Source organism: Maniola jurtina, chromosome 17 (genome assembly GCF_905333055.1).
Source record: "Maniola jurtina chromosome 17, ilManJurt1.1, whole genome shotgun sequence".
NCBI classification, from domain to species: Eukaryota; Metazoa; Arthropoda; class Insecta; order Lepidoptera; family Nymphalidae; genus Maniola; species Maniola jurtina.
In genome coordinates this window covers 5,183,882-5,211,716 of record NC_060045.1, presented here as the reverse complement: position 1 = coordinate 5,211,716, position 27,835 = coordinate 5,183,882, and the positions used below count along the sequence as shown (strand labels likewise).

The window sequence follows — 27,835 nt, the reverse complement described above, 5'->3', positions numbered from 1 at the left end:
AATAAATCGGATCCTCATGACTGGGCAAAGTGGGCGGCAAAATAAGATAGAAAAGCGGACCCGACCTAGGTGGGACAACACTAAGTCGAAGAAGACCAGTATATAAAAGTCCCAACTGAGTCATTTAATCGGCCTAACAAATTCAAGGCATAAAGGCAACTAAATGCAAAACGACAACGTAACCAGAATGACAATTCTATGTAAGCAGAACACGTACGGCGTTGTCAACTTTCGCAATGCCCTCGCGATGTTCAACCAGTAAGTATAAATAGGTAGTCCTGAAGGCTATGGTAGTCGAGGTAATAAAGTACGCTGAGTAAAATTAATCGATTGACAGTGAAAATAATACAAATTATTACACTTTTAAAACACTTTTCCTGATTAAAAAACAAGGTTTCAATGATTTGTTGCGAAACACGGCAATAGTGTTGAGGAAGAAGTAGGTATACATTACTAATTACTGAATCGCAAAGGTCGATAATAATAATTTCTATTCTGAATCACTTCGTCTCCAGCAGTGTTTTAAATATCCTAATATAATTTTGTAAAGTAAACATTTTTAAATCGAAGCTTATTAACAAATCAAACCTGTCCGCTAAAATGACAACATTAATCTAATACATACTCGTAAGTTAAAATACAAGTATGGGTATATTTGGACCACGCAGCAGTAAATTAAGAATATTCTTGACCGATAATGTTATTAACTCCATTTTTGAACACATTCCCTTTCAGGTTTTCTCAATGCCATCTGCACAGGTATGCATGATCAAAAGTACCAGGAAGGCCTCAAAGGCTACCAGTGACAACAAAATACGCATTTACATTTTAATGTGTAAAAAATTCTAAATGGCCAACACTATAAATTCAAGGCTTCATTAGTTAGTTACATCCCTCGCTAGCCATTCACTTGGACCGCATTTCACCTTGTGCTTGTATCTATTAGGTTGTCCTGTATACGTATTACCTCTGACCTCAGTTGCGTTGCGTAATGCTCAGCAGAGAATCATTTAAACGTTTTTTTTTTTCAAACATTAGGTAGGTATTTAGAATTGCCGAAGTGTGGGTAGTTCGAGATACAGAAGTTAAAAGGAGAGGAAAGCATTTGTTTAAAATCCACCTTAAATGCCTGTTGAATTTAGAAAACAATAAAATTTTGTTATAGTTGTAGTACATACAAAAGATATTACATAGATATTTAAAGAAAAATCCAGTGATATTCATGGAAATGGCCTACCAGTGCTAGGGCGCACCTTGTTACATTTTAAGATATGTACCAAGGCCGAGAAAGCTTCGTACGATTTGTTGCTTTAGGATTTTTATTTAAAAAAATCTTATAATAAACATTTTGAGCTACACAAATTGTTAACTCCCTTACAAAGTTAGATAAAATATTCAGAGAAACAACCTACAAGCTTTTATAAACTTAATAATTCTACTGAATCTTTAAAGTTTGTTGAATCTATTAAATTAAGTTCTCCGAGCTAGCTGGGTGGTAGTTAGTACGGAGTATAACTGAAATTAAATTAGTGGAGCAATTAAAATCGAACAAGATCGATACCGCTCTACCTACAGTTACAACTTTTAGATTGAAAACTAAACCCGTCGTCGCTCAATGTGACTAACAACTGGGGATTTCTCGTTGCTAGGTACGTACTCCCCATTGCTATGTATACCTCTTCTCAGCACTAGTAATTCTATAACTTGTAAACTTTAAACTAATTTGTGTAGATATTTTGCCGTGTTGCACGATTGCCTCAACATTTTATCCTTGACCAATACCTACTTATGACAGTAATTGACACTAATTACAATTATCAACAACGTAAACAGTAAAACACCATAATATTTACATAACATTATTAATAAAATGAAGCCATGAAAAAAATTATGGCCTAGTAGTTCCATTTTAATGAGCCAATGATAATCTGGTTTATTTATTAACGCCTTTTCTCCTCATTAATCTGGAGGCCGATATTATTTCTAGCTCAATGTCACAAATTGCATTGTTGGTAGAGAAAAACTGTATTGTAGAGACCTCATTATTTTCTATCACTGACAGTTTTTCATTAATTTATTTAAGGACAAGTTGGCACCAACTTGACCTGTTATAACTTCTTTATCAGTGTCATAATATTATTATTGTTTTAGCAAAAAAAGTAATGGTACCTAGGTACCTACCTAATCTGTGGTACTAAAACTTAAGCTAAACCATAAACAATAGATATCCTTTACTTTTATCTTTAATTAAAGAACGGCGCTCTTCATTGTTTAACTTCTTGAATCTTTGTCTATCCCTGGTTTTCTCTTGATCCTAGTCTTAAATATGATATGATCTTTTTGATCTCCCTCTTATAAAATCTATATTTTTATCCATCCTTTCCTGCGTTATATTTTATCGTTATATCTACAATTTATCATTATAACGTAGACATAACTGGGCATGATCGTAAAGTATCACCGGCCATAGAAGTTATTTTCCTCTTGTCAGTTTTCTGAATCTCTCAATTCCTATGGATAGTACGGTTCAGTGACGCGACGTCCGATATCGGGATGGTTTATGGGCAATGCCGTACTTACGTGCCAGGGGTTGCGATTTCTTAGTCGCCTTAGTTGAATTCGAATATGTGGGACCACCGACCACCGAGTTGCAAACCTTTTTGCTTCAATTCTAACTTTGCTGTAACATATCTCGCTTAAAGTAGGTACCTATTACATTTAATTACTATTATACTATGCTAAAGTAGCAGGGAATTTCCGTCTTTTTATTATCTTCATTAAAGTTCAGTCGTCTGAGATAATATGTACCTACTTTTTTATCTAATAATTCTCTATCATGCGAAGTTGACGCCCAACAAAAATTTTGAAAACTAATTACTTAAATAAATAGAAACCCCAATTTTTATATGTTCAGACTATTTAGGTACATTTTAGAGTAATTATGCCAAAACGATAACCTATTACATTTTGGTCAAGAACCTACATATTTGATAAGCAGTGAACGGTTTAAGTATTACGTCTTAAGTTTAGCGAGATGGGTTTCGTCTCGACGAGACGCGACGCAGTTGGTGAAGCACCGGGACGCGTTATCACAGGGCGGCACATGGCGCGCCGCGCGGGGGCGGGCGGAGCGCCACGCGCGCGCTACTGGACCGAGAAACGCTCCCGACCGACGACGTCAGTTCAAATCGGAGCGACGCACGAACCGAGCGCTTCGTGCCGGCACGCGCTGTTTATTTCTCGCGAACCTACCCTTACAAGTAGCCCATCCGACCCACCAATTGCTACGACTATCGACTCGATTTTTTCGGCCCTCCGTCAAAAAGTTTATCGACCCTACGCCTAACAACCCTTATTCTTTTCATTCAGTCAGTCGCTCCCTCTAATTATGGACTCCCCCTGAACTTAGTTGAAAAATCCGGACGCTCTCGATTCGGCTGCTTTTATTGCTTTATTATTTTTATTACTCTACTTCTGGTATTACGACTGTTTCAAATTCCTTCTGTAATTTAATTTATCCATCTACTTTTTCTAAATGGACAGCTGAAAAGTTCGTACGTAATACAGCAACACTATTTAGCGTCACCGTTATCTGTAACCAGGTCAATTAGGCATCTCCGAACCATGACACTGCGTTGACATTGCCGCCTTTCGAGTGCGTATAGTGAATGTGAGTGAGTTGAGGTTGGACTGAGGAGACGTGGAACCGGTGCATGGTTGCGTGAAGTGCACCGCCGCAGCGGATGTGCACACCGCTGCCGCCCTGGTGGTTCGTGCCGGCTGGAATGCCAGCTGCTCTTGACCTAACTAGGTATCGTATACTTCATAAGCTTTTGCCTGCGAATTATCCCTCTCTCCAGCCGTTGCTTCATTTCTGAAGATCGTGGTCCTGGCGAGATCCTACCATCAAACGGATAATCGTTTCCATCGGCTTCCTTTTGGTGGTCATTTGCACGATGTAATAAAAGCGTGTTTGACTCCCTCAGCTGGTCAGACCTACCTAGATGGTCAGCGGTCTCTCGCTATTTTACCCTCAGTGTTGCTCTGCGGATATGCATGAGTTAATGAACAACCAGAGTGAAAAGGTTAATCTTCTAATTACTCATCTCATTTAATATTAGATACTCTTTTGGTTCCTATATATCTTCTATATATGAAAGGAAAAACTGACTGACTGACAGATCTATCAACACACTACACAACAGCTCAAACTACTGGACGGATCGGGCTGAAAGGCATGCAGATGGCTATTATGGCGTTAGGTATCCGCTAAGAATTTTTGAAAATTTAACCCCTAAAAATAGGGGTGTAGTCCACGCGGACGAAGTCGCGGGCGTAAGCTTAGTATGTATTTTATAATTGAGTCTGGGCAAACTGTTCTAGATAAACAGTTTAATGGAAAAAAATATGTGAATAGTTTTACGAGTCTAATTGCCTGTAATGTGTTCATCTTCACGTGTTGATTAGTTTCTTAGAGCAACAATGTGAACTAAACGTGACATAGATGCTTCTTAATGAATTTTTATCTAAGAGTAGGTATTCCACAATAGCGCAATTAATTAAATTTGTGTTATTTGTTGACGTAATACCTTATCAAACTTTATTGACGTCAAGAAGCAGTAAATATTAATCTAGCCCAGTTAAATTGTTTTGACTTCCTTATTCTAAATACCTAATTCAAATGCGCGTTTAGGTATTTACGTACGAATAACGTAAATATGAATATCGTCAAAGTGATAATAACGTCAACCATGTCAGAGTTTTGCGCCAAATGTAGACCATACGTCCGCCTTAGCATAAAATACATAGAACAGAAAATATACGGGAGCATTGTGACTTGTAGACACATAAAGACACCATTGCCAATTTGAATTATGTTACATTTATAGGTAGGTACCTATAATTCAAACGACAAATCACTTTAATAAAGTGAGTAATTCCTAATTAAAACAATTATTTAATTACTTGGACATCTTGTGGTTGAAATATGATGTAACTGCCAATCCGCCAGTACATTTTATTATTGTTTATTATTAAACACGATATGTTGAGTGACCAAAACAATAATAAATAGACCTATGAACAACTGAATATATAAATAATCAAGTCTTTAACAGCTGTTTGACTATGACATCATACATGATACCGTCTGAATGGATTAGTTTAAATACAATAGGATGGCAAAAATTCAATTTGTAGATACCCACCTTCTAAACAAGACAGCATCTTTGAGTTTAATATTGTTGATGATGTGAGTTTGGTCTGGATAAAACTTAAAATGTTATTGTTTTTAAGGTTCCGTACCTCAAAAGCAAAAACGTTACCCTTATAGGATCACTTTGTTGTCTGTCTGTCTGTCCGTCTATCTTATGCCCGCGACTACGTCCGCTTGGATTACATCACAAGTTTCAAACACCTTACCCGTTGCACTATTGTCGTACCTACTCCTAGCACAAGCCTGACGCTTAGTTGGAGAGGAGAGTATTAGTCATTTAACATGGCTAATATTCCTTTTTTTTTTTTTAAATAATTTGTAAAATCCTTTTTTATCGGATGTCTACCTCTTATTTGTTATCTGCATTCCCGATCTGTCCAGTAGTTTGAGCTGTGCATTGATAGATCAGTCGGTCAGTCATCAGCTTTACCTTTTATATACTATAGATATATGTTATATATTACTTTAAGAACACGTTTATAAAAACGAATTAAAAATTAATAATTTATTCCATTATTGAAATATGAATGACACAAGTTTTATTATTCCACAAGTTTTACCATTAATTATTATTATTATTTACATAAAATATATTAAAACATTGTGCAAAACAATTGGGGATTTTAGACATTAATTATGGTCATCATTTAAATTTAAACAATGCAAATATAAATATCTAATAATAATGTAGCTAAAATTGACATTTATTATAATTAAATACGAGTATGTACAACTAAAGTTAAAGAAAGGTTGAGAGCTGCCGTAATATTTTAATCATTTATTTTCTATTCTATTCCTTTTATCGTTTGATTTTCTTGCGAGGAAATTGGTATGATGAACGCTTGTAAGTTTCTTAACCAAGCTTTTCCTTCAAATCCCTTTAAAACTTAGTATCGTTTTCATCGCGATCATGATCCAATTTGCTAAAAGTCCTACTTCTGTTCTTAGCTGTATTTAGATGAACTTTGCTTTGATGTAACGCAATTATTGTAAGTGTTCTAAGATTCACAAGGAGGTCTTTATATATTTATAGGAGTTTTAATAATACATTGACACCCCGGAGAAAGCTTTTTAAGCCTTTACATTATCCATAAATATTCTAAGTGCGAAAGTTTGTCTGTCCGTCTGCATGCTAGCTTTTCACGGAACATCCATTTAACAAATTTTGTTAAATGGATTTGTACAGATTGCATCCCAGGGATGGACATAGGCTCCTTTTTGTCACGGGAAATTAAATAGTTTCTTCGGAATTTTTAAAACGGACATCATCTTATAATTCATAATTTATTAGGATGAGACAAAGTCAAATGTGTAGAAGTATCAGTACACGCCACTGATTTAACATCCTCCCTTCTTACTATTAAGACGCAAAGCATCCAAAATCAATACGAATAAATAAGTGATGATAATAATAATAATATAAACGACAATGCATACATGCCATGAATATGAATCATAGTTGTTACCACGATCGGCGTTAGACTTCCCAAAAGAGATACTAAATCGAGGAACGATGAAGTCATGGCATTCAAACGCAAGCAGTCGAGCCGTATTTACCGGACGTTTGTATTCAACGGGCCGCACCACCCACGTCGTTCAGACGCCTCACGGCTGCTGCGGAATCTGAGATGTTCGTAGTAACTCTTCCAGAAATTAAACCCTCTACCCTTTTATGAGCTTTACTAACGCCTCACTGGTTTTATTTGTGTACTTCATTTATAAACTTTCATCGCCTTTAGGCGCCTTGCAGATGGAGCAACTTCAGTTGAAGAAACTATCAACTTTTTTAAAGTTTCCTTTAAAAATTGCCAGTTGTTACAATCTAATAGCCCGGTTTACGCTTGCCGCAATTTTATGGCAATCTGTGAGCAACTTTGATAGCTGAATTGCTCAATCTACGTACAGTGTGACGATGGATATCGATGGATGGATATCGCCGTCGACGGCGTCAACAACGACAAATTATTCACAGCCGATACAAATTCGATAGTTACTAGTTGTCGTAATTAGAAACTAACTTAATTATTATCAATTACGGCAACTGAAAACTTTTGTTGATCATCGGAACTCGCAACTCGGGTTGCTACATGTGCCTAGTTCCATTAGGATATGATATGTAAACAACTAGCTGCCAGTTGCTGCAATAGTTGCTCCATCTGCAAAGCGCCTCAAGTCAAGAGTGAATAGACAATTTTCTAAGCAAGCGCGCTCCATCTTGGGCTGCATCACCACTTACCAGCAAGTCTGATTGCAGTCAAGAACCAGTCTATAAATTTAAAAAGATAAAACTGGTGGTTGTCAATTTAAAATTATCCTTTTTGATTATGAACATTTTGGCTCGACGTTTGTGATACGAACCGCTTAGGTGTGGAATGCCATTATTCCTGTGTCCGTGTTTCCTGCCATGTAAAACCTGAATACCTTTAAAGGAAGAGTCAATAGGAATCCTCTAGGCGAGCGTACTCCGACCTAGACTTCATTATTTTTGTCATCGTCGTCAAGCGCAAGCCTATCTTACAATAAAAGCAGTGGTTAGATTTTATCAGTTGTTTTCGATGTACCTATCTTTCGTATGGGGTCACTCGAATCGATGATATTAAAAATAAGAAGCCGCTTTAAACCTCTCCTATTTTAAGGGCTGTTTCGGTGTGGCTTCTTCGATCCTTGTCTATCTTTGGCTTTCTATTTTATCTCCCTATATGAACTGACCCCAATTTTCTTCTTGACCTGCTCCATATAATTAAACATTGATCTCTCTTCAGCGCAACTTCTATCTTGCCTTCATTAAATAAAGAATCAGGCAAGTGCGAGTCGGATTCGCGCACGAAGGGTTCCGTACCATCCTACATGAAATACCACTTATTTATTTATTTTCATTATTAGGGCAGCCATTTTTATTATTTATTGTTATAGTAATAGCAGTACACATTCTGTGAAAATTTTAGCTCTCTAGTCTCTACCTATTATGGTTCACGAAACTGACCCACTGACAGACAGACGGACGGAAGGACAGCGGAGGCTTAGTAATAGAGTCCCGTTTGCGCTCTTCGGGTACGGAACCCTGAAAATGATAACTAATTTTATCCACTAACATACTATAAATCGAGATTAAATTAAATCTGCGAAATAGATCTACTGAAATATTATGACAGTTGGATTTGTTATTATGAAAATGATCTCGATGCACAGGTGCTTATCTGAACGTAGTAGAATATACTTAAATGTTATTTCAAACATGTGTATCGCAAACTTATCTTTCAAGAGACATCTTCATTTCAGTCTGCTACCAGCCCCAAAGGAGTACCCTATCGTCTACTTACTTTGCTGAAAGTTGGTATTCTAGTTAGTTGTATTCGTATTTATTGGCTTTTGCGATATATATTTTGATGGAGACTATTTTAACACAAACTCCATACATTCAAAGCATATCACAAACTAGCGTCCCGCCCGGCTTCACACGGGGAATATACCTACTATTAATATACAATGTAATAATGTTACAATTTCTGCAACGTTCCCTAATTTTTTTGAAAATAAAATATAGCCTATGTCACTCAGGAATATTGTCGCTTTCTACTGGTGAAAAAAATTATCACCAGTAGAAATCAGTTCAGTAGTTCCAGAGAAAACTTCTTATAAACAAACTTACCAACTTTGCCTCTTTAGTCTTTGTAATATTAGTATAGATAGTAGTAATATTAAAGTTGAGGGTGAGCACTTGAGCAGTGGTCAAGCATAAATGCATGATGTAGATGATTTATACAGTGCTGAGCTGAAGTGTAAAAAAACCGGTCAAGTGCGAGTCGGATTCGCATACGACGGATTCCGTGCCATCGTCCAAGAAATCCACTTTTTAATTTGCGTGGTATCCATTTTGATATCTTTGTTATAGCAGCAATAGAAATACACACAGTAAAAACTTCAACTCTGAAGCTGTTACGGTTCATAAGATACAGCCCGCTGACAGACGGACGGACAGAACAGGGTTAGTAATCGGGTCCCTTTCGCGCACTTCGGACGCGGAACTCTAATTATGTTTGTTAATGAGCATTTTATTTTGGCCCGAAATATTAACTATTCAATAGCAACAACGCCAGTTTCACCGCAAAAGAGGTCGTACATTTCTATTACAATTTTTCATAAATATAAATAATCCTAGAAACAACACCCTTTATATTCTGACGGCTGTATTCAATATAAATAATAAATTTAGCATGGATATTACCTACCTATACGTTAGGCTCACACCTTGTTACACTTATGGCTACAAAACGGTACATCTCCTTTGATGTAGTCGTGAACAAAGTGTGTGTACGCGTGTTAAAATGTTTAACACGCTTCATGTACTCCAATGTTAACTGTATTTAATTTTCCCTTTGACTATTTATTCTAAAAAAATTGTTGGTGTTCAGTGTTCCGTACTTAAAAATGTAAAAAACCAAACAGTTACGGAATCTGCTCGATGTGTGTCTGTAAAATAGTTTCTTTAAAAAGGTTTTTTTTTAAATAATGACCTTGTCATCCTTTTTTATTCTTAAACTGCACAATTAAAATGCACTAAAAAATGTAATCACACAGTAACAAACTACAAACTACTCACTGAGTTCACTAAATCACAAACTATCTATCATTACAATAATATAATCGACCAAGATAATCCGGAACTATCTTGGTATAAACTCTGTAGAAGTCACTCGCAACAAAGTTGTTTGTTTGTAATAATTTAAGATTACAGGGTTTCGTAATAAAACAACACTACAAGAACAACGTGCACTTATGCGGTTTTTCAAACAAATATCTAGCTCCCGAACCTTTAAAATAGATGATAATGTAAAAAATTCAAACAAATGTAACGCGAACTTATCTCTAAAGACTCATCTCCATTGTAGTCTGGTACATGTCCCAGAGGAGCTGTCTCGCATCGACCAACTTCAATCGCAGCCAGACAAAGATGAAATATTTTCTAATACATTAACACACAACTGTGGGTACATTACCCACAGTTTACTCGGAGTATTGATGAATATATAAAACTTGCATGTTAAGGTACAACAATACAGATTTAGGCATTCATTAATAACCATTTCCAATTTTATTCTTGGTCAATCAGCTTGTTTGCGTCCACTGCTGGACATAGGCCTTCCCAAGAGCGCGCCATCGCCACGGTCCTCCGCCTTTCTCATCCACCCACTTCCCACTATCTTCATGAGGTCCAAGATAAAATCCAGCAATTTTATACGTATTACAGTGCAAATGAAAGATGTCGATCGCGAGTGTTTCATTTATTTTAGAACTAGCTGATGCCCGCAGCTTCGCCTGCGTGGATCTAGGGTCTGCGATCCCGTGGGAACTTTTGATTCCCCAGGACAAAAGTAGCCTATCCGTAATAGCCCGCACGCGAAAATTACGCAAATCGGTTCAGAAATCTCGGAAATTTCGGTGTACATAGGTAGAAAAACACAACTCCTTTTTTGAAAGTCGGTTAAAAAAGTAGCCTATGTTACTCCCTGGCCAATCCTCTACTTGTCTGTGAAAATCCCGTCAAAATCGGTTCAGCCGTTCCTAAGATTAGCCTTTTCAAACAGACAGACAGACAGACAGACAAAAATTTTAAAAACGTGTGATTCGGTCATGGTATCGTTCAAATAACCATATGAACTTTATATGAGGTAGTTATTTCGAAATTACAGACAGACACTCCAATTTTATTTATTAGTATAGAAAATGGTATACCTGTATGTGTTTCTACTTTTTGTTTTGACTAGCTCAAAATTCGCTCTTTTGATTTTACTAATAGCAATTGTAGCAATAATATCAGTATTTTGGAATAATTCAGCGGTTGCGGTTTCTTTTATTTTGGAAAACACTTTTGAACCGTTTAAATTTATAACCGTTAAAACAATCACCAAATAGTTGGCAGCTAACATACCCCTATACTAGACTACAGGCCCATGTTTAAAAATGGGTGGGTCATATGAACCACCAGGTGACGTATACAGGACGATATAAGAGCATAAAATAATAAGTTTCAGCACTATGCCGTCACTTGTAAGCTGTCCAACAGAGTGCTGGTGAGAATTGAAAAGTGCAGGTAGAGTGAGTACATTTTGGTCATATATTTTTGTACGGCGTTTTTACCATCGATAGATCCATGAAAAATAATAAGAAAGCGCGCAGTGCCGTAAAAAAATGGTGCGCCACAAAGTCAGTAAATGTTTTGATTTTCTGACAATTTCCGGGGTAAATTTGGTCATTTAATTCTGTACGGCACTAGTTTCATACTGTTTCAATACAGCCTCTAATCCATTATTCCGCAACGCCGTACAAAAATCATGCGACAAGGGGAAAAAATTGAGGGTAGCAACCCCCTCTCTTTCCGTGGTCCGGGGGGTGATTTGAGAAAGTACGGCTTTGGTTCCAAAACATTATCTAGCACTCAAAAGTACTATTAAAAATAATGCCGTAAAAAAATTAGTGTTCATTTGAATGTGTATCAATAATTATCTTAATTTCATGGTATACTTAATTTTTAAAGCTGTAAAATCATTTGACTCTGTACGGCAACTTTTTTTTTAACATGATAGTGTAAAATACTATTGTTATATAGTATTGCCGTTCAAAAGAAACTGTTCTAAAAAAAATTATAGATAAATACAAAAACTGAAATTTTTCAAATTATTGCAAAAGTTTAAATATTCATAGATTAATAAAATATAGCAATTTTCTACGCTTTTCCCTTGTTTTAAATAGTATTAAGATAAATAAATTAGGAAAAAATTATGCCGTACATTTTAATGCAGACCATATCTTTTAGGCTGATGAAAATGACGCTACCATTTTAAGGGTGTAGTACTTTATGGCCATCTGATACTGTACGGCATTAACATATTTTTGAAGAGAACAATTGATAATATGATAAAATCACTATGCCGTCTAACTGAAGTGAACGGGTGTGTATATAATATCCACATCCCCTACAAACCTTTGGACCAACGAAAATGTACGGCATGTAAAAAAATATTATCTATGCATAAAACACTTTCAAAATAAATTAATTTTATGTTGTTTCAAATCACCCCCCGGACCACGGAAAGAGAGGGGGTTGCTACCCTCAATTTTTTCCCCTTGTCGCATGATTTTTGTACGGCGTTGCGGAATAATGGATTAGAGGCTGTATTGAAACAGTATGAAACTAGTGCCGTACAGAATTAAATGACCAAATTTACCCCGGAAATTGTCAGAAAATCAAAACATTTACTGACTTTGTGGCGCACCATTTTTTTACGGCACTGCGCGCTTTCTTATTATTTTTCATGGATCTATCGATGGTAGAAATGCCGTACAAAAATATATGACCAAAATGTACTCACTCTACCTGCACTTTTCAATTCTCACCAGCACTCTGTTGGACAGCTTACAAGTGACGGCATAGTGCTGAATCTTATTATTTTATGCTCTTATATCGTCCTGTATACGTCACCTGGTGGTTCATATGACCCACCCATTTTTAAACATGGGCCTGTAGTCTATACGTAATACGTCAATTCATGGAAGTTCTGTAATTTAACATGAAAGCATTTCGTAAAGTGGATGTTAACACGCAACTTTTCCCCAACATGCCAACACCATTGATTATGTTAAATGTGTAATTTAGTTTTGGTTGAATAGCTTGTTGTTTGACAATATTATCACCGTTATTGTAGTGGGCACTTATTGTCATAATAATGGTTATTTTCAGTGATGAGTTAATTTCCTTTTACTTGAAATATCGATGCTGCCTGTGGTCTTAGATTAATTAAAGAAATTAGAGTGCGCATCGCTGTCGTAGCGTACGGAGACCAATCCATAATCTAAGGCTGAGATCTATAGAGCGCACTTTGACCTTGCTCAGACTTAAGATACTGTTAAAACGAGACAGCATGCATTATACCGCTGCTATAAATCTGTCTCATTTTAACTGAAACTTCAGTCTAAACAAAGTTAAAGTGCGCTCTATAGATTTCAACCTAAGCTTGACAGATTATTTATTTGTTTTTGTTTTTCATGTACCAAAATTGTAGTTACAATGTAATAATAAATTAAGTTACATTGGAAATGCTTATCTCTAAACAGAGATTTCTTTCAGCTTCCCAGTCAAGGTTGTAAGTAATGCGTATTAATAAGTGGAATAGGTCTTACCTTACTAGAACTATAAAATGAATGCTAAAATCTACCTATCCTATCTACCTATCTAAGACTATCTGTTGTGCTAGTTTGTTTAGTTCCAGTGTGATTCATACTCTGACATTACAACAAGGTTTTAAACACCTCAGCAAAATATCCAGTTCTGGTTATTGAGTTGCTGAGGTGTGATATTATTGGCAGGCGTGGGGACAACGGAAAGCTTTACGCGACGCTGCAATAGCCTCGAATACTAGTAACATCACTGAAATGTTTCCCAGTGAAACAAGATGTCGTGGTTTTCTAGAGGACATTGCTTGACATCGCAGTCGTTTTTTTACCGCGCTCTTTCTAACATTGGCCGCTATAAATGGCATTGCTATCCTAGGAAATCTGATCACGTCTCCGCAGCATTCCGCTTCAATATCGTCGTCATCGTCACTAACCGACAGACGTCCACTGCTGGACTAGGTCTCTTGTAGGGACTTCCATACACCACCTAGCGCCGCCTGAATTTAGCGGCTCCTTGCGACTCATTTGATGTCGTCTGTCTGGGGTGCCAGATTGTCATTCCAGCACCAACAACTATCAGTTTTTTGAACCATATATATTCACTTCAGTATAAAGATTGTAGTTCTTATAAAGGCATCGCCATCAATCTATCAGTAAGCTAGTGAAATCACCTAAATAGGTACGACGCCGACATCTTGTCTATTCCATTTCACCTTTAGGGCACGCAACTGCTACGTCCGGACTCCGGTGCCCTATTTCCTCGAATCGTTATTTTATCTGAGACAGGGTTCAGTGTACGAGCAAGTAAACATGTAGCGAGTACTGGTGGACCGTTCTCTGAGAAAGCCCACGTCCGGGCACTTCGCCACACTTGTGCTCAGATCTATGGTCGAAAACGGCAATAAACGATGCTCCATAACATTAAACCAAAGCTGTTTATAATATTAACGTCTAATATATTGCATTATGTAACTAAATATAGGTTTATAAACGAGCTTTATTTATCTACGACGGGCTTTGCGCTTGACTACGATCGCATCGGATGGTAATGACCCAAACGTAAATAGCGTAAACCTAGATTTCTGGCGACAGTTAAATAGACCCCTGCTTACTTGATTACCTTTATAATGCATTTTATTGGAGCCCTAAATTGACTTGCATGCCGGTAGCGTGGAATTATGGAAAATTCGCTGGCATGCAGATTCCCTAACAATGTCTTCGTGATATTTAATTGCTTAGGTACAATTTTATTTCTTGCTTGTGTACAATACTGACGACAATTCTAACCTTGAGAAACTAAAGTGATATTTTTATCATAACATTTTTTATACCACTTTTTTGTGTGATGCGGTTGAAAAGTTGCGCATCTAATTATTCATAGATTAAACGTCAATTGAATTATTTATAGTAGGTGGAATGGAATTTATCGTGTTTCTTATTTCAAAGCCGCCAGGGACACACGGTGCCTTCCACGTGACCGTTGCTATATCTACATATAGCATAACATATAGGTATTATGTCGACTGCTGATTTAGATTAAAATAGAAGCAAATAAATTCCAACTTCCTATTCGAATACCTGTTGACTACGGCAGGTGGGGGCGATAGATATATCTAATGTGTCCAACAAAAAAAACTGGTGATACCTATAAAAAATACCATGCTTCGGGTAACATCTCAACAAATCCACTTCTGGATAGCACGATAAAGAGGTACCTAAACATAACATGACTTTTTGTTATAAATTTTTAATTTACACTTGCAATAATAATATACCGTTTGATGTCTCAGTTTCAATTGGAAAAATAATGTCTAGAAACATGTGTAAATGAATGTCATATCTGTAACAAAGTTAATATACCCATTACAGATTTACGTAAGTAAAGAGGTATTTTTATTTTTCCTTTATAAATGACTTAAGTTTACCCAGTAAACTCAAATTTAACCATTGGCCTAATTTCAATACCGCTAAAAGGTAAAGAACCAATTTATTATGTATAAAACACTGAACCATTTAAATATAATTGTTATCATATCCGACATGTGCTGATAACTCATTTAAACAAACAAATGAGTTTAAGTGGCAAATTAACAAAATAGCTTGTGATACCGATCTTTAGCCTTTAACTAAGGCTGTGGGAAGGCGAACTAAAAAAAGCCGGCCAAGTACGAGTCGAGCCTCGCCCTTTTAGGGTTCCGTAAATCCGTACATAATTATTAATATCTGTCTGCCTATCCGCACTTGGCTAACGTGCTACGAGTAGGTAGACTTGGCCGAAACCCGTCTCATGAGAGGAGACCCATGTTCTATAGTGAACCGGCAATGTTGATCATGATGATGATGACATAATTATTATGAACACCATATTTTGGATGTATGAAATATGATCGTTTGTTTTGATCACAGCTTGTAAACTACTTTACAAATCGTTGTTTTCAGTAGTACTAGGTATAATATTATGGTACATAATATACCAAAATTTCATAGTCCTAACTAGTTTAGGTTTTGGGTAGACCCCGTCACGAAAATTGCCTAAAAATTACAACTTTGACGGCCCTTAATTTTTTTAAATATTTTAAGTTAATCATTTTTATTTTTTACTCTACTCAATAAGTTATAGACCCAAAATGCTATGGTGAAAAAATCCGGCTTTTCTTTCGTGAATGGTAAGAAAAATAATTGAATTTCTAATTCAATATTCGGTTTTAGGTCACCAAATACCTATCATATCATTTCAGGTTTCTTACTCACTTTATCCACGAATTAGAGACCCGTGACACGCAGACAGCAGAGTGACATTAATAGGGCTCTGATTTACCCTTCGAGTACGGAACCCTAAAAATAGCTCGGGCAGAATATACGCGCTGAATTCGTAAGGCTGTAGGCGGTAGTTCGTTAGTGGTTTCCGCGTTCGTCATTGAGGCACACGCCGCCAAGGTTGTGCGAACCTCTTTGTCTCTATTTTGTGGCCACGAGTATTGTTGCCAGCCATGATATACGTTAAAACGGGACACGACATAAAAAACTGGGACGTGGAAACAAAGCGCTGCTTAAAAACCTTTATCAAAAAGAAATTACACGAATTTTAAAAATGCTATATTTTTTCAAAAGATTTCATAAATACCTAAGCAGTACACAAAATATTCCAATTTGAACTCGAACTTAATTCGAATCATCTGTCATCTTCCCAAGATTTCTTGAGACTGTAATACTCAAAAAAAAAAGGTAAAACTCTTAACTTGGTTGTACACAAATCTCTAGTCTAAACTAAACTGATGAATCACAAAACGGTGCGTTCCTCTTCACAATTTCCTGGATAGCGCTGCTTTTAGCCCCGTCAATCAAACATACGACTGTAGTACGGAGCCCTTGGTGCACGAGTCTGACTCGCTCTTGGCCGGTTTTTTTCGTTCGGTACAAAAATTCGACAAACGCAACGAAAATCCAAGCACCTGGCAACAATAGCCACTTGCCACGAGTCTAGCACAAGTGGTGTTGCAAATCCTAGATTCCGCAAATACCGGACAGCTTGACCACAGGTATGGCGACCATTTGGCGAATGCGAACCACATAATATAATTATCTTATTAGCAATAAATGCTTTGTCTCCGCTAGATACTGGTATTTTCTGATTATTTCTATAACGAGAATTGATTAGGTAATTGTTAGTTAAACCAATATATTTTATACCGTTATAATTTAACCGTACTGTTAATATCTCACATCATTAGCGCAAAATGTATTACTTATTTATTTAGATTCGTAAACGTGTGCCCCTTTGCATAATATCATAGCTGCACTTTGTGTCCATGTACGCTCGTTATATGTGACTATTGATAACAGCAAACGATACGGTATCGCAATGCAACCGACGCCCCTCTCAAGTCTCAAGTAATATACGCTCAATGTTACACTTTAAATAGTAACTTGTAAGAAAAAAGCTAAATAAAGGAAGGACGGAGTGAGTCTTCTCACTTCTGCCTATCAAATCGGATATAGTTACTATCTACTGTTTTGTACGTAGCTTCTACTAAGTATACCAGAAGTGTTCTGTTAGAGTAAATTATGCTTATGATTACTTGATAAATTTAAACCAAAGTATACCTAAATTCAGACTGTGACGTCACCGGCATTTCCACAAGGTCGGTACTTATATTTCGTACATACTGCTGTACAAGTAGCTTAAAGTTAACCTACTAAAACGAATTCAGAACGCGAATCCTACCTATAAAATAAACCGAGTTGATGTTAATACCCTTACAATTAATTAACTGTATTATTGGATTAATTGGCACACGTACCTACTTCTACTTACAGTACACCCGAATTTAATTAACTAGATTTCTTTTACAAGGCAATATAAAAGCTCTCTTAAGTTTAACCGTTTTTGAACAGTACAATAAAACCGGGAGTGTTACTACTTTAACTCTATTACCATTTTCTGTGATTTCCTTCATTGCTGCAGTTGCCGTTTATTTGTTCTGCCTTTGAGTAAGTGAATGGCTTATTCAGAGACATTTAATATTCTCACATCTGTGTAAATAACGTTAAGTAAAGAGATCCACGATTTGCTAACAAATAATAATAATAACTATGACAGTCTATCCCTTTCGATTAATTATTCGTGAAGTTTTCAAAAATTCTTTTTTAATGGATGTCTACATCATAATAGCTTTCTGCTTGCAAAACAGTCCGAACTGTCCAGTTGTTGGAACTGTGTCTTGATAGATCAGTTAGTCAGTCAGTCAGCTTTTCCTTTGATATCTTCTTCCGTTTCCTCAATTTTGAGGATCGTGGCTCCCCTTAGATGCGATCTTTGGTATACCTATATCTTGCCGCATGGATACCATCGCAGATAGCGTGTGTCGACCGCTTCTCTTATTTGGTCTGACCAACGTTTCGGGCTACATCTGCGGGGTCTCTTTCCTTCGATCTTACCAGTGACCATGAGTTATAAAATATTGCTGGCGTTCTTCCTTGCGATGTGACCGCGGTAGGTACTCGAGGTTCCCCCACAGACAGATGTTTGTTAGGCTCATCTTTATTTTGAGTTTGTTTAGTATTGAGAGTATCCTTTTTAACTTCCGACCCAAAAAGAGGGGTGTTATAAGTTTGACGTGTGTATCTGTGTATCTGTCTGAGGCATCGTAACTCCTAAACGAACGAACCGATTTTAATTTAGTTTTTTTTTGTTTGAAAGGTGGCTTGCTCGAAATTGTTCTTAGCTTATAATCGAAGAAAATCGGTTCAGCCGTTTGAAAGTCATCAGCTCTTTTCTAGTTTTCTTAAAGAGGTTTTTGTGTCGGGGTTTTTTTTAAATTTTGAGTTATATATACTGAGATAGATTAAGAAAGATTTTACGAACAGCTGTACTCTTCTCAGGCTCCTAAAGCGGCTCAGGACACGAGCGACAAACGAGCGACCTTGACACGCCACTACACCGAAGACATACCAGAAATTGACATTGGCGAGATGCGAATAGCCCTCAAACAACTCAACAACAACAAGGCGCCGGGTGATGACGGCATCACATCAGAACTCCTACGTGCAGGAGGTACCCCTGTACTCACAGAGCTTAAGGAGTTATTTAATGACGTCATCATGAATGGAACAACGCCGAAAGCATGGAGCAAGAGTGTAGTAATCCTCTTCTTTAAAAAAGGAGACAAGGAGCTGTTGAAGAACTACCGGCCGATTTCTCTCTTGAGCCATGTTTATAAGTTGTTTTCGAGGGTTCTTACAAATCGCCTCGCCCGAAGACTTGACGAGTTCCAACCTCCAGAACAGGCTGGGTTTCGAAAAGGCTATAGTACCGTAGACCACATACACACCTTAAGGCAGATTATACAGAAGACAGAGGAATATAATCTCCCACTCTGTCTTGCCTTTGTGGACTATGAGAAAGCCTTCGACTCTATCGAAACTTGGGCTGTTTTGGAATCATTGCAAAGATGCCAGGTCGATTGGCGGTATATCGAGGTGCTGCGATGTATTTACGATTCTGCGTCAATGACCGTCCAAATACAGTCTCAGCAGACAAAACCTATCAGATTGCGAAGGGGTGTTAGACAGGGGGACGTAATATCTCCAAAACTGTTTAACAGTGCACTGGAAGACCTCTTCAAAACGCTGGACTGGAAAGGACGAGGACTTAACATAAATGGCGAGTACATCTCACACCTACGGTTCGCTGACGACGTGGTTATCTTAGCAGAATCTCCGCAAGATCTCGAGGAGATGCTGTGTAGCCTAAGCCGCTCTTCCAGACGTGTCGGTCTCGGGATAAACATGGATAAAACAAAGATAATGCTCAATCAGCACGTTGTCCCGACACCGGTTCGCGTCGAAAATGTTGGCATCGAAATTGTTTCACAATACAACTACCTTGGCCAAATAATTCAACTAGGCAGAAGCAATTTCGATGAGGAAGCCAACAGAAGAATTCGGCTAGGCTGGGCAGCTTTTGGAAAACTAAGTCAAGTCTTCTCATCGTCAATTCCTCAATGCCTGAAAACAAAAGTCTTCAACCAGTGTGTACTTCCCGTCCTCACCTATGGTGCTGAAACGTGGACACTGACAAATGGCCTTGTTCACAAATTCAAAGTTGCTCAGCGAGCTATGGAGAGGGCTATGTTAGGAGTTTCCCTGAGGGATAAGATCCGAAATGAGGAGATCCGCAGGAGAACCAAGGTCACTGACATAGCCCAAACTATTAGCAAGCTGAAGTGGCAGTGGGCAGGCCATGCCTGTCGTAGAGGCGATGGCCGTTGGAGCCGGAAAGTCCTTGAGTGGAGACCGCGTTTGAGCAAACGTAGTGTGGGACGCCCTCCAGCACGATGGACCGACGATATAAAGCGGCTGGCGGGAAGTGGCTGGATGAGGAAGGCTGAGGACCGGGTGTGGTGGCGCTCTATAGGGAAGGCCTATGTCCAGCAGTGGATGTCCACAGGCTGATGATGATGATGATGATGATACTGAGATAAGCCACCGATCGGTGCAGTATTAACGATAATGGACGTATCTACAGCAAAAGTAGTATGTAGTAGGTTAGCCGTACGCGTCCCCCTCGTGCGTTGAACCGCGGGTTATATTTAACTACGTCAACACGTGTGCGCCCTGACTCTTGAACACAACACGCACAGCGAGAGAGCGCTGGCTTGTCTTGCGTTTTTACAAAAATCCTTTGTATCGACCGACTATCGAGTAGGTTACCTATCAATTCGTTGGTAATAATCCATACTTATATTATAATATGCGTAAGTTTGTCTAACTGTATCTCTGTCTGCTAGTTTTTACAGACCATCCGTTTATCCGATTTTTAATATTTGGGACTGAAATAGCTTACATCCTGAAGACGAACATAGGTTTTATCCCTGAAAATGAAAGAGTTCCCACGGGATTTTGAAAAAACTTAATTCCACACACATAAAGTTGCGGTTATCATCTAATATTATATGAAGGAGAAACTGACTGACTAACTGCTGGATATAGAAACTTGAAATTTTGCACGCTACAGCGTTTAAAATCCTTCGTAACGTACAACGTATTACCAATTACAATCCGGGTATCTTTAAAACAAGAGTCAATAGGCACCTTCTAGGTAAACGCGTCCCATCTTAGACCACATCATCACTTTCCATCAGGTGTGATTGTAGTCAAGCGCTTACCTATAGTGAATAAAAATAAAAATAAACGTAGACCCCCGCTAAGAAAGGATTTGAGAAGTTCCAACGGCATGTTTACAATATCATGGATATTAGCTGGTTATTTACAATTCGGGTGGCAGAGTTACTACAATTTTCCATGATACGAATGGATCGGATACAATCCAAAATCCTTTTTAAACATACCCGATTTCGATAAGTACCTGCTCATAGTCTCCAGATAAAAAATATTTAAAGTTTTAGTTATATCTCGTCAAAGGTTATCACAACAAGTTTCAAAAATGCCACCCGAGAGTCCACAAAATACTGCCTTTACTTAACCACGTTTTCTCTTTTAGAAAGTCCAAAAAGATTCGCAATAAAGCAATACCGCATATAATATATATGTATTTTAAAGATTTTAAAATGTTGACATGCAATGTATAGAGCTATTCCGCGTACACTTTACCTGAAGATCCACAATGGCGTTCAATGAACCCCATGCAACGCCCACCCATGTCATTGTAACGTTTGGCGAACAGTGAACACACCTCTATTGTTACTTCCTGAGCATGTTACGTTTTGATGGTACGCTTTGTGTACAACAACAACGTCGCCGGCTACTTCACCTTCATGCCAAGATTTGGAAAAGTCTGCTGTGCTATTCTCTAAACGCCTTTCTTTCAACGCTGCTACAACGCACAGTGGGGCCGATCCAGGAATTAGGCGGCCAATATTATTTTCTCCCATATATGTGTTGTAAATAGGTTAAATTATATTTTTTAGTATTTTGGGAACTTATTTTTTAAAACTAACTGATGCCCGCGGCCCCGCTTGCGTATATTTTGGTTTTAAATCCTGTTTGTCGAAATTCTGATTTAAATCATGTGGAAACCATGGATTTTCTAAGATAAAAAGTAACCTATGTGCTAACCCAGGGCATAATCTATATTCATTCGAAATTTCAGCCAAATCGGTTCAGTAGTTTTACCGATAAGGAGAAACAAACGTTTTTTGACACGAAAAACAAATAATTCAATAAAGTGCCAAAACAGATTTTATTTCTATATAAAACATAGTAAAAAACTAAAAACACTAAAACTATAATAGTAAATTAAAATCGTGATTATGATAAATTAAGAAAATATAAAAACAAAAACTAAGAAAATAAAGATGCAATGGTAAATAAAAAAATACAAAAATAAACATAATGTGATTCAGATCAATCCCAAGTGTCTTCACCAGAGCTAGAGCTCAATTCATCCTTGTCAAGTTGGTCCGGTTCAGATTCCTCATGAGGACATTCTGCTGTGTTGAGTTCAGCGGAAATAAGCATTTCCAACGCTTCTTTGCTATGAGGCACATTTTTTCTTTTAGGTTTTGGCTTTATGCTCGATATTAATGGATCCGAACTTTAGCAACAACCTATTAAGGCCGTCATAATTGCATTGCTCCCTTGAGCATTTTCTTGCGAAATACCGATACTGGCGAAAATGTTTGTTTCGTGCCTCTGCTGCTTCTTCGGATAGTAATCCAATAGGCAGAAGTGCATGATCCATTACAGTTGCACAATGTATTAAGATTTTATGCATTGTTGGAGACATAGGGTGCCAGGGATACAACTCAATATAAAGTTTTGTGGTCTGTTTCTACCATTACGCATTTTGAGTGTTTTTCTGCGTTTACTTCTCTTACTTGAATCTTCAAACGACTTTGATGGTCTACCAGAAGAAGGCTTTTTAGGTCTCGGTATTTCGTATGTTCCTTTTAACCATTCATCATTCTTTTGAACGAAAGTATGGGCCTTTTTATGTGACTCAATCCATTTTTTCTTAAATTGTGACTTTAGACGTGAGAAATTATGTTTAACTTCCTTCTTTTGTTCATCACAATATTCATCTTGTGATAGAATATATCTCTCAAGATAAATCAATTTTGCATCAAAATCGGGCAAGTCTTGTTATTGCATTTTAGTAAAAAGAAATCCACGTGTTACGGTGTGAGTCCCTTAAGTGCCTTTCTATTCTGGAAGCAAATAAAAACCGGTTTAAACCGAAAAAAAAGAAATTTGTGAAATACGGCGATTTTCCGCTATGTACTTCATAGCCTTCAAAATATGGATTCCGCGGGAGACCGCAGCTAATCTCGATGTATTCAATTAGGGATAATAGTCAGTTTTTATTTACAATGAATAAAACCGATGGGACTCGGTGGGAAGTTAAAGTAAAACCTTTTTGAGTATCTAAAAGATGATTTTTCGACCGCAACAGAAGCATTATTTTGCAAGTGCCATAAAATATCTATTTTATCGTTATTCAAACTTTTTTATAAATGTAATATATGGGCGCTTACCTGTTATAATCGAATCCATTAAGATTTTTTTCAAAAATAACTCACTAACATATAAAAACAACTTTTTAAAAAGTTGTTTTAATTGAATCAATTAACGCAATATGAACACTTAGAGTGACGCTCAGGTTTAGACTGACACAAAATGGTGAACACCCCTAATTAGAGGAATGGAGAGATGGCATTATGTTCGGTGTCTACTTAATTACCTAAGGTAGTAAGTTTTGTTTGTCAATGGCCATTTTTGAGAAATCGATTTATGGCCAGCTAATTCCCGGATCTGCCCCACCGTGCAACGCTGCAACTCCATTAATATCAGTCGAGTCTTATGCTTATTCGACTTTAACGCTTTGTTTTAATGGTAAATTCATCGACGAATTTCGCTTTTTAAAGAATAACACGGCTGTTATTTTAACTTAAAATTCTAAACGAGTTTAACGTACAAAATAATACAAAAGGGTGTAACTTGTCTTGTTTGAAGTTTTGTTTTATTGCATCTCCGCCATCTTTACTGTACGATGCATAATTGAATTACAATAATTCATATCCGTAAACATCTTAATAAATACATTGTTTATGTGCTTGTTAAAACTCATCATAATAGTAATGCTTTTATGAGTGTTATAAATCAAAAAACAAATTAATAGTGATGATATGTGAGGAAGGTGAAAAAATAATCGTACTTTAACATTGTTATTTATTTACTACCTACCTCTAAATAAAGTACGATCTACATTATAATTACAGCTAAGCATACGCACCTATGAACACTTATCCATTTCAGATACATAAGTTATGTTTTTCTCATAATATATCCATAGTCTATACCTATTTGTACATTAATTAAAAAATCCATATCTAGAAACATGATTATTATGAATCATGACGAAAATGTTATTACAGCATAAATTATAAAGTAACCGGAATTGAATATCATAATTATTATCAGGTTTCATTACATGGTAGATACTACTAGATACCTACCATTGCATTGGTCCAATAGAAGGAATAGTGGGGATAACACAGCATAAAGAGATACATCATCGTTCGAGGGAGATGTCCAGCATCGAACAATCCTGCGGGGTCATATTAGAGACGAGACGGGGGAGGGATTATTGTCACCAACATTAGTCGAAAGAACAAAGTTTATATATTTTTCTTAATAGGGGATCAATCGTTTGGGCTCGTCTGCAAAGTGCTAACTCTAAAAGTGTCATCTCTATTCTTTCTGTATGTATTCACTCTGTGGTACTATCTAATGTCAACTCGAATATACGACGCATAACTTTAACTAATTACTTACAGTAATATTATTTGATTGAGATACAGTTTTGAATGTAGGTACAACGTCTAGGTCAATGTTTGGACCCTCTCAATTTACAAAACTGAAGTGACACTGAAGTTTTATGCAAACGCATGTGTGACGTTTGCTATCTATAATACATAGATAAGTTACACCTCTGGTTTCGGGCACTGACCTCTTATAATATCTTCAAGTAAGTACCTACGCTGGACTTACGATTGCTGACCTATTTTTGCAGTAACTTGATTTTGGCGCTGATAGCAGCAGTGAGCTAAACGTTAGTGATAAGGCATATCTGTCAACATAGTGTCGGCATGAAGACCATTTCACACAAGTGTCAATTTTAATTTCCGGTACGCTCGGTGGGGCGCGTTCGAATCGGCACAAAACAATAATTGTCATTTTGCATGGCACACGATTCCCAACGTATAAAACTACTAGCTGATGTCCCGCGACTTCGTCCGCGTAGATTTAGGTTATTTGAAATCCCATGAGAACTCTTTGATTTTCCGAGATAAAAAGTAGCCTATGTGCTAATCCAGGATATTATCTATCTATATTCCCAGCCAAATCCGTTTAGTAGTTTTTGCGTGAAGGAGTAACAAACACACACACACACACACACACACACACATTTACATACACAAAAACTTTCACGTTTATAATATTAGTGTGATGTATGTCCATTTCAGTGGTTTCGGGAGACCGACAGACATGTTTAAAATGTCAACTGCTATGACAAAATGAAAATATTTCACCGTTCACGTTATTTTAATACACCGCACATTTTAAATCTGTATTCAGCGCTCGTATCGTAAGTAATGATACGTACATAACGTTTATATTCGAGTCCGAGCGCCGTTATTACCTTATTAACTAGTTTGAACGACAATATTTAAAAGCCATGCCTATTACAGTAACCACGAGAGAACTGTTTGTAATTTTAGTATTGCAATTGAAAGTTGTAAGAAAAGTTCTCATTTATTTTCGTAATTTTATTGTTATGTACTTACGTAGTATGTACATAGGCGCATAATCCATACTAATAGTACATAATATTGTAAATGCGAAATCTGTATCTGCTAGCTTTTCACGGCCCATCGTTTTACCGATTTTGATGGAATTTGATACAGAGCTTGCACCCTGGGGAAGGATTTAGACTATTTTTATCCCGGAAAATCAAAAAGTTCCCACAGGATTTTTAAAAACCTAAATCCATGCGAACTCAATCGCGGGCATTATCTAGTTATTTATAATCAAAGAAGTAGACAAATAAAATTAAACAGTTCTTTATAAATAAGACTTGAGTCCAAATATCTAGATAGAATCTTTTATCTACGTTTAACTAACACTTCTGATGATAAAATTGTTCTAATTTGTACGGCGTCTAGCATTCGTTTGTCTTTATAGGAACTAATAGCAAACTTTGTGCGACTAGCTCCAATATCCAATGTTTCAATGTAGGTACATACCTACTCAGTCCCAGAATACTTTTTTTAACAATACAATGAATAAAATAGAAATGCCAGGGTATAAAAGCCGGATTAAAACCGCTTTGAAGATTAAACGTGCAAAACTTGACTAACTAAATGCAGGGTGGATTGTTAGGGTAAGTGGCGTGCTAACGTAGCTGACTAGTGCTAGACTGGGTCTATCGATAGCGCACTCCAACATAACTACACGTCGAAGTTTTCTTTTATTCTATTACAACTTGGCTGCAATCTCACCTGGTGGTAAGTGATGATGCAGTTTAAGACGGAAGCGGGCAAACTTGAAAGGGATATGGCAGTTTTATTAAACCCTTATTGGTTTCTACACGGCATCGTTCTGGAATCCTAATTTGCTTGGCGGCTCGGCTTTCACCGGTAGGGTGGTAACTAGCCACGGCCTTAGCGTCCCACCAGACCAGACCGGAGACAATTTAAAAATTATAAACTGCCAAATGGCCGCTGCCGGGAATCGGCTCTTATAAGTGGGGAACCTCCCACGTATAAAGACCACAGTGGAGGTCGTCAAAGTAGTAAAGTTAAAGTAGTGCTAGTACTTTACGTCGCAATAGTTCGACGTAGAAGATGTGACTCATGAACAGTCTCATAAGCATAGAAAACTTTTCCGTAGTTCTAAATAAGTTAAATGTATCGGAAAACTTCCAATGCAAAGTTCCATTTTCCTGTTATAGTTCCGAATGTTGAAGGTAGCACTAGTGAAGTATCGGTGGTTAGTAATATTGTAACGGCTAATGAGACTGAACATCGTTGCTTATTGCATTGCTGTAAATGAAGAGCACGAATTTCGGAGCGAATTCGCGTGGTGCTAGCGCGACGCAGCTCAGCCGAGGATATTGATCTAGTGCGCGCGCAAGCTCTGCCGAAGTGTACACAGATGATCGTTCGAGCGTTTCGGCGGCATGCCACAAGAACTGAAGTGAACACTTACTCCCGTCGGAGTGTCATCGAAAGCTAAAGCCTTATGTTAATAATCAAGCCCCTCTTGATTATCCAATGAAGATGCCACGATATTCTCTATCGTTTACATCGTAAGCAAAAGTTCATCTTCGAGAGAATTTAAAAACTAATGAATTCTTGATAGGGGTACAATTTCATGGCTGCTTACAGCCTTTATGGTTAATATTTTCTGTTACAGTATGTGATAGAAAACAAAATAAAAGAGATAACATATTTCCCAACTTACCAACTTTTACCAATGTAATGTACCTAGATTTATGCATCATTATTAAGAAGATTATAAAAATTATGTTTGAAATAATAATCAAATTACAGCAAGAATAAAATATAGGAGTCTTCTCGGCAAACTCGCTCAATCAAGCGCAACTCTATCAAAATAAAGATAAAAGAGCGGGACAAACTTGAACGTAAAGTGTATCCTCCGCTTAGCGAAGTCCTCCCATGTGATTAATCGTCCTGCGGAATCTCGGACTTGGCCGAACACTACTCCGGGCTTCTACTGATGAGTAGGTACCTACATTCGCCCACATCCATCTCATGACTTGCTCAATTTACTATCACAGCTGATTTATTTTGACTCAACTAGCTCATTCCTCTTATTACTTTTGTTGTACTCTTATTATTGTAACTAGCGGGCATAAGCCCGTGAGTAGGTCCGCGTGGACTACACAAATTTCAAACCCTTATT

At 37.4% G+C, this 27,835-nt stretch overlaps 1 protein-coding gene across 2 annotated transcripts in view; it reads left to right on the top strand.

Moving 5' to 3' along the window:
* Positions 1-27,835, top strand: part of LOC123873770 (protein gustavus) — a 95,313-nt gene that overhangs the window by 13,327 nt on the left and 54,151 nt on the right. Inside the window, exon 1 of one of the 2 annotated variants that reach the window (XM_045918795.1) lies at positions 3,166-3,811. The exons of the other annotated variant lie outside the window; for it this stretch is intronic. Within the exon in view, the coding sequence (XP_045774751.1) occupies positions 3,744-3,811 (68 nt within the window). The 5' untranslated portion in view covers positions 3,166-3,743. Of the gene's footprint in view, positions 1-3,165; positions 3,812-27,835 lie in introns of those variants that run through there. 2 annotated transcript variants of the gene reach the window in all.